At 36.0% G+C, this 16,898-nt stretch overlaps 1 protein-coding gene across 1 annotated transcript in view; it reads left to right on the top strand.

Moving 5' to 3' along the window:
• Positions 1-16,898, top strand: part of hydin (HYDIN axonemal central pair apparatus protein) — a 69,979-nt gene that overhangs the window by 38,691 nt on the left and 14,390 nt on the right. Inside the window, exons 41-67 of the mRNA XM_044123610.1 lie at positions 4-158; positions 284-358; positions 1,242-1,425; positions 1,529-1,670; positions 2,538-2,694; positions 3,006-3,170; positions 4,008-4,163; positions 4,242-4,439; positions 4,594-4,706; positions 4,813-4,995; positions 5,180-5,299; positions 5,378-5,537; positions 5,627-5,799; positions 6,963-7,161; positions 8,254-8,347; positions 9,701-9,794; positions 9,902-10,070; positions 11,796-11,875; positions 12,015-12,170; positions 12,617-12,716; positions 12,965-13,169; positions 14,358-14,590; positions 14,667-14,809; positions 14,917-15,112; positions 15,784-15,892; positions 16,153-16,404; positions 16,525-16,667. Of these exons, the coding sequence (XP_043979545.1) occupies positions 4-158; positions 284-358; positions 1,242-1,425; positions 1,529-1,670; positions 2,538-2,694; positions 3,006-3,170; positions 4,008-4,163; positions 4,242-4,439; positions 4,594-4,706; positions 4,813-4,995; positions 5,180-5,299; positions 5,378-5,537; positions 5,627-5,799; positions 6,963-7,161; positions 8,254-8,347; positions 9,701-9,794; positions 9,902-10,070; positions 11,796-11,875; positions 12,015-12,170; positions 12,617-12,716; positions 12,965-13,169; positions 14,358-14,590; positions 14,667-14,809; positions 14,917-15,112; positions 15,784-15,892; positions 16,153-16,404; positions 16,525-16,667 (4,154 nt within the window). The remainder of the gene's footprint in view (positions 1-3; positions 159-283; positions 359-1,241; positions 1,426-1,528; positions 1,671-2,537; positions 2,695-3,005; positions 3,171-4,007; positions 4,164-4,241; positions 4,440-4,593; positions 4,707-4,812; positions 4,996-5,179; positions 5,300-5,377; positions 5,538-5,626; positions 5,800-6,962; positions 7,162-8,253; positions 8,348-9,700; positions 9,795-9,901; positions 10,071-11,795; positions 11,876-12,014; positions 12,171-12,616; positions 12,717-12,964; positions 13,170-14,357; positions 14,591-14,666; positions 14,810-14,916; positions 15,113-15,783; positions 15,893-16,152; positions 16,405-16,524; positions 16,668-16,898) is intronic.

Raw genomic sequence — 16,898 nt, 5'->3', positions numbered from 1 at the left:
CAGAAAAGATGCAAGCAAAGCATGCCGCACATCATGAAAGCTTAGTTCAGCGTGTAACTCCAGTTGGTACTCCGTCAGACTATACAGAAAAGCACCACGTTAGAAATCTCACTTCATCTCACCACAAGTCAGAAATCTTCACAAAAGAATCCAGTGTGGTACATGTAGTGATATTTTTCTACTCAAATTCTCTGTGTAGCCCTTTTTCATCATGATGTAGAATCTTTAATACAAATATTAAATCATGCACCGTCTATCTGCTGACATATATTTGTTGTTTCAGAAAGGGTGTTTGCAGACATTCCGTTTTTTCCCAGCTGAAAGCCAGATTACTGAAATCCTCTTGGAACGTTTTCAGGTACAGTAAAATTGAGCCACATGCCCAGGAATTTTATTAATAAGTCACTAAATATTTAAGACAACACAAACTTTAAATTAAAACATAACTGAGATTGCACAATCAAAAAGATTGTTACTGGTTACAGCATACGGGGACATTGCCTGAAAATCAAGATGATGATTCATCTATTGATAAACAATAATTTACAATAGTTTTCTGTTTGATCAGTCTTGTATTATTGTGGAGGAGTTTTAGCCTATACTTTGCAACATTATTTGTCTTTGAGATTTGCAGACACATTCCTGCACAGCTCTTTCAGCTTTCCAGAGCAGCATTTCTATTTCAACACCTTAATTTATTTTATGTCGATATCCTGCTGTGTTTGGAACCAGTGTCAAGTTGCTGACTCGGTTTAGGTCAGTCTTAAGCTTTCAGATTGATGCCCTCACATTTAATCTATCTCAGCTTTGCTCATATTTGCTCGAAGGACATGGCTCCGGAACTTTTTTTTAGTTTAGAAATAAATCTTGCTTTCATAGAAGATTTCACATTTATGAGGTTCAATTAATCAATAACAATCAACTATGAGAAATCCATGGGTGCTTCTTCACCACAAAGTTTCTGTGCGAGCAGAATGGATGGACTTAGTTTTTCACACAATGGTTCTGGATGTTCTGCTTTTGGTAATTAAGTGCATTAAATTTCACAATTGAATCTGTCAAGGTGGTAGCTATCAAAAGACAATATTCACAATACAATAAGAATGCCAATCTGATATTTTGTCTTTTACCCCAAATCTTATAGCTAAAATATTACAATTTATCTTTCACCTGGACCGGATTTGCGCGTCATTGAAAAAAGTTAGCCAAATCCTCACGTTCCTGTTATTCTTTATTAACAGTTAAACGACTGTCAACGTGGAGTAGTCATCAGTGGCCTGGACTCTATTTACACTCACTCTCTACCAAGCTCGCTTCAAGCTGTGCTCAAGGCGTTCTGTAACCGGAAGCACATCTATGTAGTCAACTTATTTGACACCTTCGATGCCCTGACAAAACGTGAAGGACTACAGAGACAAGCTCAGGGTAAATTGTTTGCCGGGTCCCTCACAGTGCAGATATGTACATTTGTATGCCAAAGTTGTATTATAAGGTTGGAACATGCTTTTTTTTTTCTTTTTTTCTGCAGAAGCCTTGCAGAAAGAGTTAGCTGAGAAGGAGGAGAGGTGGTTCTGGGAGTTGGATCAGGACATGTTCGATGCTTTGCCTGACGACCATAAGGCGGGCATCACCCAGCGACACTTGCAGACACTTCGACTGAAAAAGCAGAGGTAATGATTTGACACGTGTATGAAATCTTTTTCTTTTTGAGCTCTACTTCCTTAACTTATCAGATTGTGTGCATTTTATCTTCTGCATAAATGTAGGATGCACATTTATAAGCACATTTTCCTCTAGCCAAAGAAACCAGTGATTTTACCTTGTTGAAAGATTGTTTACAAAAGTTTCATCAAGTTTTTGCTTTCAATCAAACAAACTGCAAAAAATAAGATTTTCTGTCTAAGTTATTGCAGTTGAACAACCGTAAGTGCTTATTACCCATTTTTTAAAGATCTGGGGCATTTGTAACATTCATTTGTCTTTACTAAAACTGACATGAATGAACGTTCAAAAGATTAAGTGAATAATAATCAAACCTAAAAGCTGATCAAGACCAGATTGTTATTATTTCTGAAGTGTTGTCTCTGAATTTCACCCAGCGTTCTCAAGGCTAAGAATTGAAGTATTGCTCAAGTTCATTTGTGTGTGAAAAGACAGATGAGAAAATGCTTTCATAACACTTGTATATTTAAAGAAATATTTAGCAAACCCTTTATGGACTTCTCAGATGAAAGTGATCGTTGATGAACCAACAAATGTGTTTATTTTTTTTCATAAGATAGCCAAAACCTCACTTTCATTTAAAATCAAAAAAATTTTGATTGAAGTTTGTTATTGGTGTATATTCAGCAATCAGGTCAAAACTTGTCAAAACTACAACTTGCATTGTAATTGTGCACTATTTGAGCTTCAGGCTTTTCATATACTGCTTATTTTTGCTCTTGAAATCAAAAATTGAGAGTTGAAATTTAACAATAAATTGAATATAGTCCTCAGCTGTATAAAAATAAGGTGCCTTCTTGGTTCCTTTATTGTAGAAGGGACCTTGAGCTGAAGGCAAAGGAGGAGGAAGAAAGGAGGGTGCAAGAGGAGATTCTCAAATCAAAAGAAAAGGAGAAGAAAAAGAAGAAAAAGGATGAAAAGTTAGAAACTGCAGAAGTTCCGAAGAGGAGAAACTCATTAGAATTAAAGCAGGTCGGTGTTTGAATAATTTCACTGATTCTTTCTAAATAAACATTTATATAAACTCCCATAAGTCAGCACAGTTACTCCCTCATCAGATGAATTTGTTTTATTTCCTTTTTGGTCAGTATAAACAATGTGCAAAAGATGTTCCTGATGGCTGGATATTGGATAAACTACACCATTCTCAGGACCCAGGCACTAGATTTAGCTGTTTGCCTAGGAACACACCAAAAGTGTATTTTTTGTACAGGCCCTTGAGGACTGGAGTTTTTTTTTGTTGTGTTCTTGACTAATATTTTTTTCCATCTTCCCACTTTCAGTGTCCTGTGGATGAACGACAGGGTGAGTTTGAAAAATTTGATCAGATCCAGGCAATGGTGGATCAGATCCTGCAGCAGTGGGACCGGGCCCAGGGCATGCTCCTGGACTTTCGTTATGCTGAGGAAAATGTTCCAGGTTCAGATGAATCCATAACAGAGAAAAGAGTAAATATGACATTTTTTCATTGAATTGGATCGGACAAGTTAAGCTATTTCTGTTTGTCATCCTTATATTTGATCAGGCCATTATTATATTGGGATAGTTAAAATGTTCTCAACTCTTTTAAAATGAGTTGAAAGTGAACGAACAGTAAAACAGTTTCTGGAAATGTATGTGATTTGATTTCTTTATGTATCACATGTACGTAGATTTAGCAAAGTACTTGTAGTTCTCATTTCTTTTCCCTTCCAAATGTTCTGTTTTTCTTTGTGTCTATCCTTTCTTTGTTGTTAATTTCTTCTGTCCTTTGGTTGTTTCCTTTCTTGCCTTTGTACTTCCTTAGCTTCATTATTTTTTTACCTTCCTTTTTTGTCTTTTCTTCCTCCTTCCTTCCTCTTTACTACCCTGTGCTGTACAGCACATCCCTTCCGTTCTTGTCTGTTTTTTCCTCTGTTAAATGGATTCTTCCTTCCTTCCTTTTGTCCTTTTTAGCTTCCTCGAACATTTCTTTCCCTCTTTTGTCCTTTGTCTTTCATTGTGTTTTCTTCCTTCCTTGTCTCCTTTGTGCCTCCTCCTCTTGAATCCTCTTTCTTTCTTCTTTGTGTCGCACTTTACTTCCTTCTTTTCTCATATTCTAATTTTATTCTTTCAGCTTTGTTTTTTTTTCCCCCACTGCAAAAATATTCAGCATAAATTCAGGGTGAACCTTAGTATTATATTTGTTCCAATAAAAGTATAGGAACTCTTCAAAAGCTGAGTCTGAAATTGTCAGAAATTTTGAAAAACAAAAATGTGGAGATTGCAACAAACTAAAGCCAACATTCACATTTATCTTCCCTCAGTATTCACACATAGGTAAGAGAACAAAGAAAGGTCCCATCAAGGCTATCCAGAGAGCACCGGACGTCATCCCTCACATTGTGATAAATGTGGCACAAAATGGGACTTGTAGCTTCACTGAACTGCTTAAAAACAGTGTACTTCCTCCTCTTGAAGAGGTAAGCATTTTTTTTATATTTTTCAATAATTAGGTTGATTTCATCTTCTAAATGGTTTCTTTCTTTCACCCGATATAGATAGAGGACGACTTGGGTTTAGGACCAAATGGCCCCCTGGTGGTTGCCCCAACTACTCTCTCTGTTGTTGCCTTTCCTAAATACAGGGAACAACTTAAAGTTAATCAGACATGTTTCACTTTCCTGAATCCCTCTGACCAGGATGAGGATGATGAGAAGAAAGATCTAGAGGAATCCTTGCATAAAAAAACTCCACAGGTCTTTTTTTTTTTTTTCAGCAGTATCCAAAACCTATTCAAGAAAAAAGTAAAGATAAAGATCCAACTGAAGGAACATTCATGTTATCAGTCGTCAAAACTTTGATCATTCTAGTTTGTTATGGCATTTGAAATTCTATGTTTTCTGTGCTTAGGAAAGGGCAGTTAAACGTTACAAGGATCACAAGACCAAAGAGAGAAAGGGCAGAGACCCTCAAACACCTATGAGAAAACATTTCAAGACAACGAAATTGAAGAGTTCAGAGAGGTCCAACACACTTTTATGCAGTTCCTCTTTTTCTATCCAGACACTTCACAAGTATTTCAGAGCAGTAGTTGTTCAGCTGTCTAATTATGTTTGTGTTTATGTGTAGTTTGACCACATATCGCTGGGTTGTACCTGCTGGCGGTGAGGTGCTTCTAAAGATCTGGTTCTACTCTGAATCACTAGGAGTTTTTGAACAGGCCTTCAATTTTGAGTCAGTGGGGAGCCACAAACTTTACCAACTCACATGCAGAGGAATTTGCAGCTATCCCTCCATCTCCACAGACTACAAGTCAGTATGCATTATTCAATCAAGTTATGTGGGAAATTGAGGTTTTACAGTCTTAATAACGCAGTGATTTAATATGACTTCTCTGTACTCTGCTCCAACTGTTGCTGATTAGCTAATAGGAATCATGTTTCAATCAACCAATCAATCAATCTCTTTGAATGGTACATCATTAATCTTTCCACAGGTCTATTTTTGCTCATTGTAAGAAGGTAGCACAAGAGAAAGACGGCCTTCAGAAGACCTACATAATCAAACCTGGTTACTTTGAGTTTGGGCCTTTACTTTGCAGCAAAACTAGAGACAGGTGAGAGACTAGAAAGTTTTAAATAGGGTTGTTTCAGCAGATATACTTTTAATGTCAGATTTCCATGTTTGTCTTCAGGTATAAGAAAAACACATATCCAGAAAACTCTGAGAGGCTACAAATTTGTAACGACTCCGGTATGGAGGCAGAGGTCATGTTCAGTTTCCAACAAGACAATCAGGCTGCAACATTTCTGCTAGACCCCCCTATAATGAGTGTCTTACCAGGACAGAAAGAAGTACTACTCATTGAAAATTATCTTAGTTGAGCTCATTAGATGATGCAAAACAAACATATGTACTTTTAAATATTCTTTCTCTTCATCAGGTGCTGACAGTCTATGCATTTCCAACAAAACAAGGACAGATAAAAGACAGCATAATTTGTAATATCAAGGAGAATCCTGAGACTGTGATCATCCACATCTCTTGCTGGGGCATCCGACCGGAACTCGAGCTGGACAGCACCCACTTAAACTTCGGCAAGGTTCTGCTGCACAAGTGCGTAAAGAAACACAAACCTCTGCCTGCCTCTTTATGCTTTCCCTTCAAAAAGCAATATATTCGGATGTATTTTAAAGAAGTCTTGAGAATTATCTTTTTTACATTGACCGAAGTTTTAATTTGTTTAAAATGTGTTGGAACAATAATCTCATTGAAAAAAGGTACAGTACACCAGATTTTACCTCTGGTTTAGCTGAAATTCTTAACACAAAAAATATATATGAAAAATAAATTCTATAACACACATGAACACGGTTGGTTTATATTACTCACTTTCTCTACAACCTCGTACTACACCCTTTATTCAAAACGTTTTGATGTTTGAATACACAGATTGCCTTGCAAAAGTATGCAACCAACATAAAGCTGTGCATAATTGCAATATATTCGTTATTAAAAATGTGCTCAATATAAATCAATAAGTCTGGTGAGAATTTGTATCCAGCCACTGTTTGGCAACAGATTTTAGATGAAACCTTAACAAAAATATATGCTGCCAGTCAAGTTCCCTCTGACAAAAGGGATCCCAACAACAGAATAGGGTGGAGTGTCAGCTTTCTGCCACATCTAGCATTTTGCAAACAGACTGGAGTTTCTGTTTTGATCTAATTGAACCTTGCTAGAGTCACTTATGATTGATGTCTTTCTTACTTCCATGAGAAAATCCAGGGTTACAGCACCCATAAAACATATTCTCCTGCTTGGATATTTTAACTTTTATTAACTTTTACAAATCAATCATGATCACCAATTTTTTTCCTTTCCCAAAAGAAAAAAATACAGGAAAAAAAAAACATGTGAAAGTGAAAAACAGATTTATTCGAGATTTTGACAATGACATAAAAACATTTGATGTAAAAAATAAGTAGGTACATAAATGTTCACTTTAAAGTGGCTGACCCATCTCAGAGTGTCAGCCACTTGGTTTTAAAAATAAGTGTAAGGGAATGGATACAAAAAACATCTCCCAATAATTTTAAAGCTAATCTATAAAGACAACTTTTTTTCTGTTGTGGGTTACCAATTTTAAATTAACTATCCAAATTAACTGTAGTATGATAATTTGAAAACAAGTTGTCACTGTGATGAAGTCACAAACTCCAGCTGCATACTCTGAACTTTGCGTTTTTTTTCATCACACTTTTTTTTTTTTTCTACAGGAGAGAAAGCCGTGGCATCATGATGGTTAACAAGACTGTTTTGCCACTATCTTGGATGCTTCAGGGCGTGGACACCTTGGGTGACGAGTTTATAGTGCCACATGATCAAGGAGTCATCCAGCCAAACTCCTGTTTCCCTCTCTGTGTGCAATTCAAGGCCAAGAAGCCAGTCCTTGTTAAGAAAATCTTGCGTCTCGAGGTAAAGTTGAAATTGCAGCTGGAGGTGCCTCACTATGTTGATCTATAGTACTGCATAGTCATAATCTAAACACCATCTGTGCTCATAAATTTTCATACACACCTCAGAAGCATGACTATCAATAACCCATTTGGACTTTTGATCATGTCTATAAAGTAATCTTTTTCACCACATCAAATGATTAAGTAAATTACATCTACAAGAAAATTGAAAACAGGAATTGAGTGCACAAGCTTATCTTCTCTAATAGAAATAGGATGAAATTGATAAAAAAAAATGGCTCAAATGTCACCACTAATATTAGGCTAAATGCTCACTAGCAGCTGTCTTCAAACTGCAGTGTAGTTAGTAGAGTTCATAGAAACCAATTGATTTTCTGAGGCGAATCTGACTTTTAATTGACCACAGATTTTTAGCCGTGTTGTTGTTGGGGTCATTCCAGAAACCTACTCTGCCTTTCCTACCCACCTGTTCCCCTTGTTGCATCATAAGTTAACTGTCATTTACCAAACTGTTTAAGTATTAGTTAATTTTCATCAGCCACACAGAAGCCTAGCAATAGCCAGACCTGTAGAATGACATGAATTAATGTACAGTTGAAACCAGAGGTTTACATACACCAAATAAAAATACTCAGACACCTTTTTTCCTCATTGTCTGAATTTCAGTCAGATCAAACAGAATTTTCATCCGACTGAAAATTTAAATAATTTTATTTAATTTTGACTAAGGTAAAACAGGAGAAGTCTGGTCTGATTTAACTTCTGACAGTGAGAAATAAAAAACATGAACACATCTTTTTATTCAGTGTATGTAAATATCTGGCTTCAACTGTATGAGTCTGAAAAAGACCAAGAAGGTGAGAGATATATATCAAATAATATAACTTCTATTAATTTTATAATTACTTCTGTTATACATTTAAACATGTATATTTTTTTATTCCTTGTATATTTGAAAAATCCACAATAAAATAAGACATGCACACTCAATTCCTGTTTTTAAAAAGCTATTGAAATTGTTGTTAATTCCAGTTTTATATGCATTATGAAAAGATGTGATTTTGCTCGTATTTGATCAATTTTATTTCAGGTATACGATGTGGAGAAAATTATCGGGATTCTGCACACCGAAAACTTAACAGTTCATGCTGAAGCCTATGATGTAGATCTGAAGATTGAACCAGGTACAAACTATAAAACCCTAAGCATATTATTAGTGTAAACCCTAGACATATTATCAGTGTAAACATTAAAGTCAGTTTTTGTTGTTGAATAAAACAAAATTTTCTGATTTAACTTCTGACAGTGAGAAAAAAACACATGGACACATCTTTTTATTCAGTGTATGTAACATCTTGCTAGTCATCCCAGCAAGATGTTTTTTGGGGTTTTTTTTCGGAATACTTTCTTGTTGGTTGTTTTTTTTTACCACTTTGTGAATAGCAGTCACAACATATAAACAAGCACAGTACAAATTTAGTGATTATTTAAAACTGCTTTTACTGATAAATTTTTCCGTGATATTCTCCAATATAGCCTATCTTCTTTTTCCTTTTACCTGCTTCCTGGCTGGAATTTGGGCTGATGAAAAGCTTGTGCCTAAAATAATTAAATCTCTGAAAAAAAAATCAAACAAAGGAAATGCAGTAAAGTATTAAGTGGCTCTCCAGGTTTTTCTCCACTCAATCTGAAAAACAGAACAATTGTTACATTGACAATACATTACATTGATGTTTTTCTATTTTTTGCTGCAAAGTAAATCAAGTGATTGATCATTGAATAGTGATTCCAGGGGTTGTAATTACTGAACTTGGAGATGTTGTGAGGATTAGTCAGGAACATAAAACCGTTAAACCACATCTGAACTCATCTTTAAATGTTGCCATTATTCTGAATTGGATGTGACTGGGTTTGAAATAGATGGGTTTACTTTTTTGCTTTAAACACTCAAGCCTGTTTATTTTTTTATTTATTTATTTTAATGACCGGTATGGGGGAAATTTAAAAATAACATTTTAATAAAGTTGTTTCTGTTTACATGGATCCATAAATTTGTTTTTATGACATTACAATTTGACTCCATTTCTTTCTGCCCTAAAAGAACTAAATCAGCTGGAAAAAAGTGTTTCTCTAAATATAGAGTACAGACCAAACGTTTGGACACACCTTCTCATTGAATTCAATTAGAAAGTGTGTCCAAACCTTTGGGCTGTACTGTATATTATATTATATTAGGAAGGAAAAGTAATGACATATTCCACTGTCAGCAACCAATCTGACCTCTGACCTACACTAACTCCTATACTGTATTCACTGCAGCTCTGTTTAATTGTCTGACATGAACTGTGAAATGCCTTGCTGCTGAAATGTGTTATACAAATAAAATTTGATTGATTGATTGATAACTCCTACAGGGAAATAGGTCCTTTAACTCAAGATATTTCAGCTATTCTACATGGTTTAATACTGAAACAATGACATGATTTTCTGAAATAGTAAAAATAATGTCATCTTTCACACCTTTGTTTCTGTGACAGCTGCTACTTTGGACTTTGGAATCCTTAAAACCCTTGAAGAAAGCAAACAGCAGCTAAAGCTGACAAACAAAGGAAAATATGACTTAGCCTTCAAGTGAGCATGAATATTTTTTTCTTTACTTCTGTGTTCTACGTTTTATGTGTAATAAGTTTTATTCAACTGCAGGATTTTATTTGCTGCTTTTTGCTCTTGTTTTTCAGATTTACAATTCGACCTCCTAACCCAAAGCTTAACACCACAGAGTCCATGTTCTCAGTGACTCCACCAAGCGGCACTCTGTCGGCCCGTGGGAAGTTCGCTGCAGTATTAGTTTGCTGCAAACCTGATAAGGAAGTCAATTTGAAAGAAGAACCCGTCATTATTTGTCAGGTGTCATTCAGTGCTCTCCAAGATGGATGTTATGTTCTTAAAAGTGACACTTTTACCCTTTTACTTCAGATTGTCTTAGACCCAGGGAAAGTAAATAATCTTATGCTAATTTTCTCCTGCCTTAATACGGTATCTTTCAGAGTTTTACATGCAAAGGCTAGAATTTATTATGGAATTTCTCTAATTCACTCAACGACAAACTATATATAGAGGGTAAAATAAAAATATATGTTAATTGTCTTTAAGTTGCAGAAAAACCAGGTACCTTTTGTACAGTAGCTGTCAACGTCCTTCTGGTATAATTCTGTGCAGGATCTTTGACCTCTGTCCTTGGTATTAGTTTCATTCATTAAAATGTTCTTGCAAGAACATAGCTTTTAATGATAGACTGCAATTTTACAATAGTGTAGAGGTCAGGGCCATTCCATAAGCTTAATGTTAATGTACTGCATTCATCGCAACTCTGTTTAATTGTCTGACATGAACTTCCTGTTAGAATACAGTGAACCCTAAAATTATGTTTTTTGCGGGGGTTGCGTTCCAAAAAGAACCCGTGATAGGCAACATCCGTGAAGTAGTTACCTTTATTTTTTGCAATTATTATAAAGCTTAGTTAAGTACTCTACATTGAAACCAAATAACAAAACCTGTTTTCAGGCCCAAGCATTTTTTTAAACAAATATAACACTGTGTTACAAATGACTACAGTAAAATAATCATTTTAATCACCAATATGAAGTACAGTAGGACAAATTGTGACTTGCTTATTTCACTGTGCCTCTGACTGACGCTGCAGCCTCACTCCGCTCTCTAGTGTCTTTTTCTTCTGACGCCTGTGGTGCAGTTGTGTTTTTTCGAGAGAAGAACATAGTTATCGGTAGTTGTTGTCGCTCCTTTTTCTCTTGGGCAAAAATATTTGCCAAAATTTGCCAAGCTGTATTTTGTATATTAAAATACCGTGACGTTATTGGCACACAGGTAGAGAAGAAGTCCGGAGACTGGTTTGCCAATCAGGACGCAGAACACAATGCGCTGTGAAAAAAAAAAAAAAAAAAACGACACAAAAAAATCCGCCAAGCAGCGAGGCCGTGAAAGGTGAACCGCGTTATAGCGAGGGTTCACTGTACTCACATTTGTCTAGGTTTTATTTGTGCAGTAGTTATTCAAAGCGACATTCTAGTGTTGGGAGGTATATTATATAAAATATTGAATATAACTAGATTTAGTATTCCCTACAGCTGAAACTGAACTGAAACAAATAAAATGATTTTGCAAAGTTTTAATCAGCTCTACTGATTTATAAAAGTATTTAAGAAATTCAGGTTTAGGTAAAGTGGAAGAACTTCTCTTGCTTGTTAAATCTAAATGAGGGGTCTCCAACTCCAGGCCTTTAAAGCCAAAGTCCTACAACTTTAGATACATCTTTAAGACATCTAAACATCTGGGATTATGTCGGGTTTCTGTAGAACATATGTCATTGCTTTATTTTTAGACAAATACAAGAAAAAAATACATTAAACTCCTTAATAGGTGAAAGAGGGACAGAATACACAGAAATATATGTGCAAAAAGCTTAAGTTGAGACATTAGTTCAGCTCTTTAATTTTGGAGTGTTTGAACAGGTAGCATCTAAAGGTTTCTGAAAAGCGGCTGTTTTGGATGGAAGTTGTAGTCCTCTGATCTAAAGCAGCAGTTTTTCTTAACATGTAACATAATCTTCTGCAGATAATTGAACCCAGCATTAAAGGAGGAGAAACCATAGCCAACATAGACATCAAGATTTCGCTGCAGTCTGTTTTCTCCAGGTTACTGTTATTCATTTTAATTTTTCTCCAGCACTGAAGCATTATTGCATAACAAAAGCATGAAAACATAACTCCAGTACCAGTTTTGTTGTTTGAATCTTTAGTGAAGATGATCAAATTTCTGTTTGTGTCTTTCTAGATATAAGATAACACCTGCATGTGACATTGATTTTGGCCCACTACCCTATGGCTCCGACAAAACCCAGAGCTTCATAATAGATAACCAGGGACTCTTCCCATTCCATTTCAGCCTAACTCGCATACTCTCAGAGTTTGGTAATAATGTGAAGGCTGGGTAAGAATACAGATTGGGCTTTTGATTTGCTAAGAAACCCATTGAATAGTGATAAATGTTTTATTGTGTTCCTAGTATTTTTGTAGTATACAATAAACCTGCTCAAAAATATAACATTGTTTACATTACAAAATCTAAACTATATAGAACTTCTAAAACTTTTGGACTTCTGTATATCTCATGCAAATAATTTTTTTTAGCCTTTTAAAAAACTGTATTTTGAGTGTGAGATGATATGTTTGACCATCTCAGAACAAACAGGACTCATAGTTGAAACCTGTGATCTAATGTATTTTTCTTGATAAGAGCAACTTCAGTATAAATGGTATTCTGTTTACTATCAACACAGATTTCAATTTAATTGTTTAATAGCTCAGAAAGGTTTGCTCTGGGTTTATTCCAAACTATTCCATTGAACAATTTTCTGTCTTTAATCGTGAGTTTAGAGGACGATCTAGGGCGCCAGCTAGAGACTGTGTTTCATCAAAGTCCACCTGCGCCACTCTCGAAAAACAAGATCATCACAGAGAATCGGGTTCTCGGGATGTAAGCAACTGCTACCAGTTCTTTTTATTTATTTATTTATTTATTTATTTTTACAGACATCATGTGGTTTATATCATGTACAATAGTCGTTTTGTCATTTTGACCATTTTCCACATCTATAAAACGTAAAACTACAAGCTGCCATAATCATAATTTGAGTTTGCTATTTGATGTTCATTTTCCATTTTTGTCTACTTTTGTTTTCTCACCTACTCTCTTTTCCACTCAAAATTTTCCCATACATCCAGATTTCACTCAACTTGGGCATTTTCTGCCTGTCTCCCTCCAATGGAAACGTGCAGCCTGGTACTCAGCAGAATATTACCGTTGTCTGTGTGGCTGACCAGCTTGGCTCTTGGAACCAAGGCCTGGTTATTGACATCGTTGGCCGTGACCCCTCAGAACAGCCTGACGGTATCGTATACAGACTGTTAGCTGAGGTTTGCAAACCAGGTGAGAGATGAGTGTCCCCACATGAAAAATCCAACTTAAGAATAATGTATGTGCATGAGTCACATCTAAATGGAATAATTTCCAGCTGGCAAGTAGCATGATTAGGCATAAAATGAGCCTCTGTGGGAGACTTTAATGAGCCACCCTGATGGGAAATTCATTCGTCGATCTATTTGCAAGAAAATAATCCAAAACTTTAAAAATACAGTGTGTCCACCATAAATTGTAATAAAGTTTGTTTTAAAAGATTGAGAGAAGAAATCTGGGAAACTAATGAAAATGGGCACATGATTAACTGGCTAAAAATAAAATAAACCAGAACTCAATTTGAAAATCTCTAAACAGGGAATGTGGTAAACTTGGCAAAAAAACCCCAAAACACTCTAATATCAAAAACTCATAGCAAAATATAACTGGAATTGTGCATGTAAATTGACCACACCTCATCTGACCAATAAAATGTATTTTAAAAACAAAACAAGAAATATGTGTGTTAAGCATACATTTAATGATTCCTGTCAGGCATAAACACCCAAATAAGAATACACAACTCTGATAACTAAACTCAGCTATGATGACTCATAAAATACATCACAAGTTGCCAAATCTCTAAGTTTAAGACTGACAAATGTTTTTTCATTGTTCCGACATATTTTTCAAACTGCGTCCCTTTCAATCTGTATTTTCCAGGTACATACGGGCTTCTGTCTTTTCTGCTCTTTCTGAAACTCTGTCCTCATGAAGTCATCTCAACAGCGCTCCTCTGTTGACCCTTTGACAATGTTTTTACGAGTGCATCACTGAGAACTATCTTATAATGAGCTCAGCAGACTCCATCAGGTGTTTGCTAATTTCTCCTGGGTAGTCTGATGGAGCTGCGAGTGGACGTTATGGGAGAGGGGTGATAACTGAGTTGCAATTACTGGACATTTGCTTTCTTAACAAAAACAGGGAACAGAATAGAGAGTACCCTCTGATCTGTTGGTTTAAAATTATACTGTTGTCTTAGAAATCATTGACTGCATCCAACAGCCTAACTCCCTTACCTTCGCCGATCTGACAAAAAAGTTGAACTGTTGTAAACTGGAAATATCACCTCAAAGAAAAGAAATTGATTGCAAAACTGTCCCTACCTTTGAGTCAGCAGATTTTTCCAAAGCATCATTTTATTTCTCTCTTTTCGCACAGGCATTGTGGTAGATCCAGAGTACATCTTTGAAGAACACTACTTGTGTGAGAACAGCAGCCAGCTGTCCTCAGAGCAGTTTGCCAATGTTGAAGGCATTTTTGTCATGGACGAGAAAAAATTTTTGTTTAACAAAATTCTAGTGGGGAAAACTTCTAAAGCCCGCTTTAAACTCATCAACAACAGCAAGGTCCCTTGTACAATTAACTTGGCCTTGAAATATAGTGGAAATAAGGTGAGACTTTTACAGCTGTCTTATCTGCATGTTTAGAGAGTCACAATGGAAAAGTACATGATGCGTTTGCTTTCAGACATCTCGACAAGTATTTGACTTGTCTGCAACAACGCTGAACATATTGAGCCAGTCACATACTTATGCTGTGGTCACCTTCACACCACTGGCAATCCGGGTATACACTGCTTTGTTGGAAATTACAACGAAGGGGCTCTCCAGGTGAAATTTTTACCCCAATAAAACTGTGCTGTTTGAAAAGATAAGCAATAATCCGACATCCTTTGTGAAAGATATTTATGAAGTTTGCTTTCTTTTCGTGTATCAAGATCAAAACACACATTAATTAACCAAAACCTGGAGTTCCAGTTATGTGGAGAGGGGACTCTGCCGAGCATCTGTGTCCTGCGTCCAGCTCAGGGAAGCAGCGGGGGAGAACCAGTGATGCAGTTTGGACGAATTTTGGTGGGCAGAAGACATACTTTACCTTTGGAGCTTTTCAATCACGGAAATATAGAAGCGCAAGTGAGTTTTGGTAAAAACTTTAGGCGCTAGATTTTTTTTTTTTGCATTATGTCGTGAACTACATAATGATTATTTTAACAAATGTGTAAAAAACATTTTTAAGAGAAAATTTATATACTGTAGCTTTAAGATGCCAATAGTTTCTGAGTTAAGTTGTTAGTTAAAACTAGTGCTAGCTATGTTTGGACTGACACTTTGACCAAATAGCTGGTCATAGCATCATCCAGACAGGCTGTCTTCCATAGAGTGTTCTCTTTTTGTTAATGAAATATATTTTGTCAATATATCTTATTATACACAACAATGTTGTTGTTTTTACAACTGTTCCTCTAGTAAAATAAACAATAACCTGCTTTTAGCCTGTTTTTGGTAGACAGACCAATAAAAGTCTGCTTTGAAAAACCCAACATTCAACCTTGTCATGATAAATCAAACAAGAGCTGATTTGGGCCAAAATTTTAGCTAAAGGTTCATTTTGTGAAAAAAACTCAAATGTTCTTTTTTTTAATTTTTAAACCAAAACAATTTGCATTAGCAGTTTCAAATAGTTCAACAATATTTTAGAATAATTGCTTGCAACAACTACAACAACAGTAACAATCAGGTGTTAACAACAACAACAAAAAAAGACCAAGAGAGAATTGTTTGTAATTTTATATTTGTTGTGAAAGGTCCAAATTGTATTGGTGGATGAACATGGTGTGTTTACAATAAAACCTCCTTCGGACGACACCAAAAGCACTGTTCAATGCGAACAAATTCAGGAACCTCCTCCTTCAGGTAATGAGTGTTTCATTATGAAAAGTCTCTCTTATTTCTTTTTTTCTGTCCTGTTCTGTGTTGCAGCTATGTCTTGGTTTTGCAGTTCAAACCTGTTCAGGATGACTTATTCCTTTTTCTGTTTTTTCACTTTTTTCTTTTAAGTAGTTTCCCCCCACCCCTTAAGAATAAAACGGGGGGGGAGGAGGGGGTGAAAACTGTTCCATAGCTGCATCATTTTTGAGGCAACAAAACATTCTATATTTTGTCTTTCCTAACAGACATTGGTTCCCATGTTCCAGAGGGTCAATTGATCCACAGAGCCACTGTGAGGCTTGACGTGAATGAACAGAAGAGGTGTGAGGTTTCCTTTTGCTCCAACGAATGTGTTACAATTAATACGGCGATAACAGTGCAGTTGAAGGACAACCAATACAGTGACACCAGAATACCTGTGATGGCAGAGACTTATGAGGAAATGGTGTCTCTCAGTAACATCAGCAGCTCACCGCAGGATGGAGAAGAAGTGGAAGGTATACAAAATAGGGGACTGTGAGGGTATAAAGATTTTTACTGCATACTGAAATTGTTTAGAAAAATAATGGCTTTGTCACATGTTATAGTTTCCTGACATATCTGTTTCATTTTCCAAGGTTTATGTGAGGTGCTTCATTTTGGTGACTGCTATATAGATTGTAAATACCAAGAAAGCTTCACTATGACCAACCACAGCAAAAACAAGGTGGTGAAGTTCGAGTGGCCTCCCAGTGAACCAAATGTCACATTTTCACCAGAGGTAAACTCTGAAATGGATTAAAAATATCAATAAGATTTAGTCCATTTATTTCAATATTTACACCACAACTTTGTTCCTCAAATGTAAACAGTGCTTTTTTTCACAACTCAATAAACCGAAAGTTTAACAGTAGTTAACAGTAGTTCAACTGTTCATGGAACAGTTGAACTACTGTTTAGATGAACAGTAGTTAAACCGCTAGAGGGCGGTGCTGAAAGCACTGAATGTTCC

This window comes from Gambusia affinis, linkage group LG08, assembly GCF_019740435.1.
Source record: "Gambusia affinis linkage group LG08, SWU_Gaff_1.0, whole genome shotgun sequence".
NCBI lineage: Eukaryota > Metazoa > Chordata > Actinopteri > Cyprinodontiformes > Poeciliidae > Gambusia > Gambusia affinis.
The sequence above is the reverse complement of the archived record's forward strand: the minus strand, read 5'-3'. Positions and strand labels throughout refer to the sequence as shown.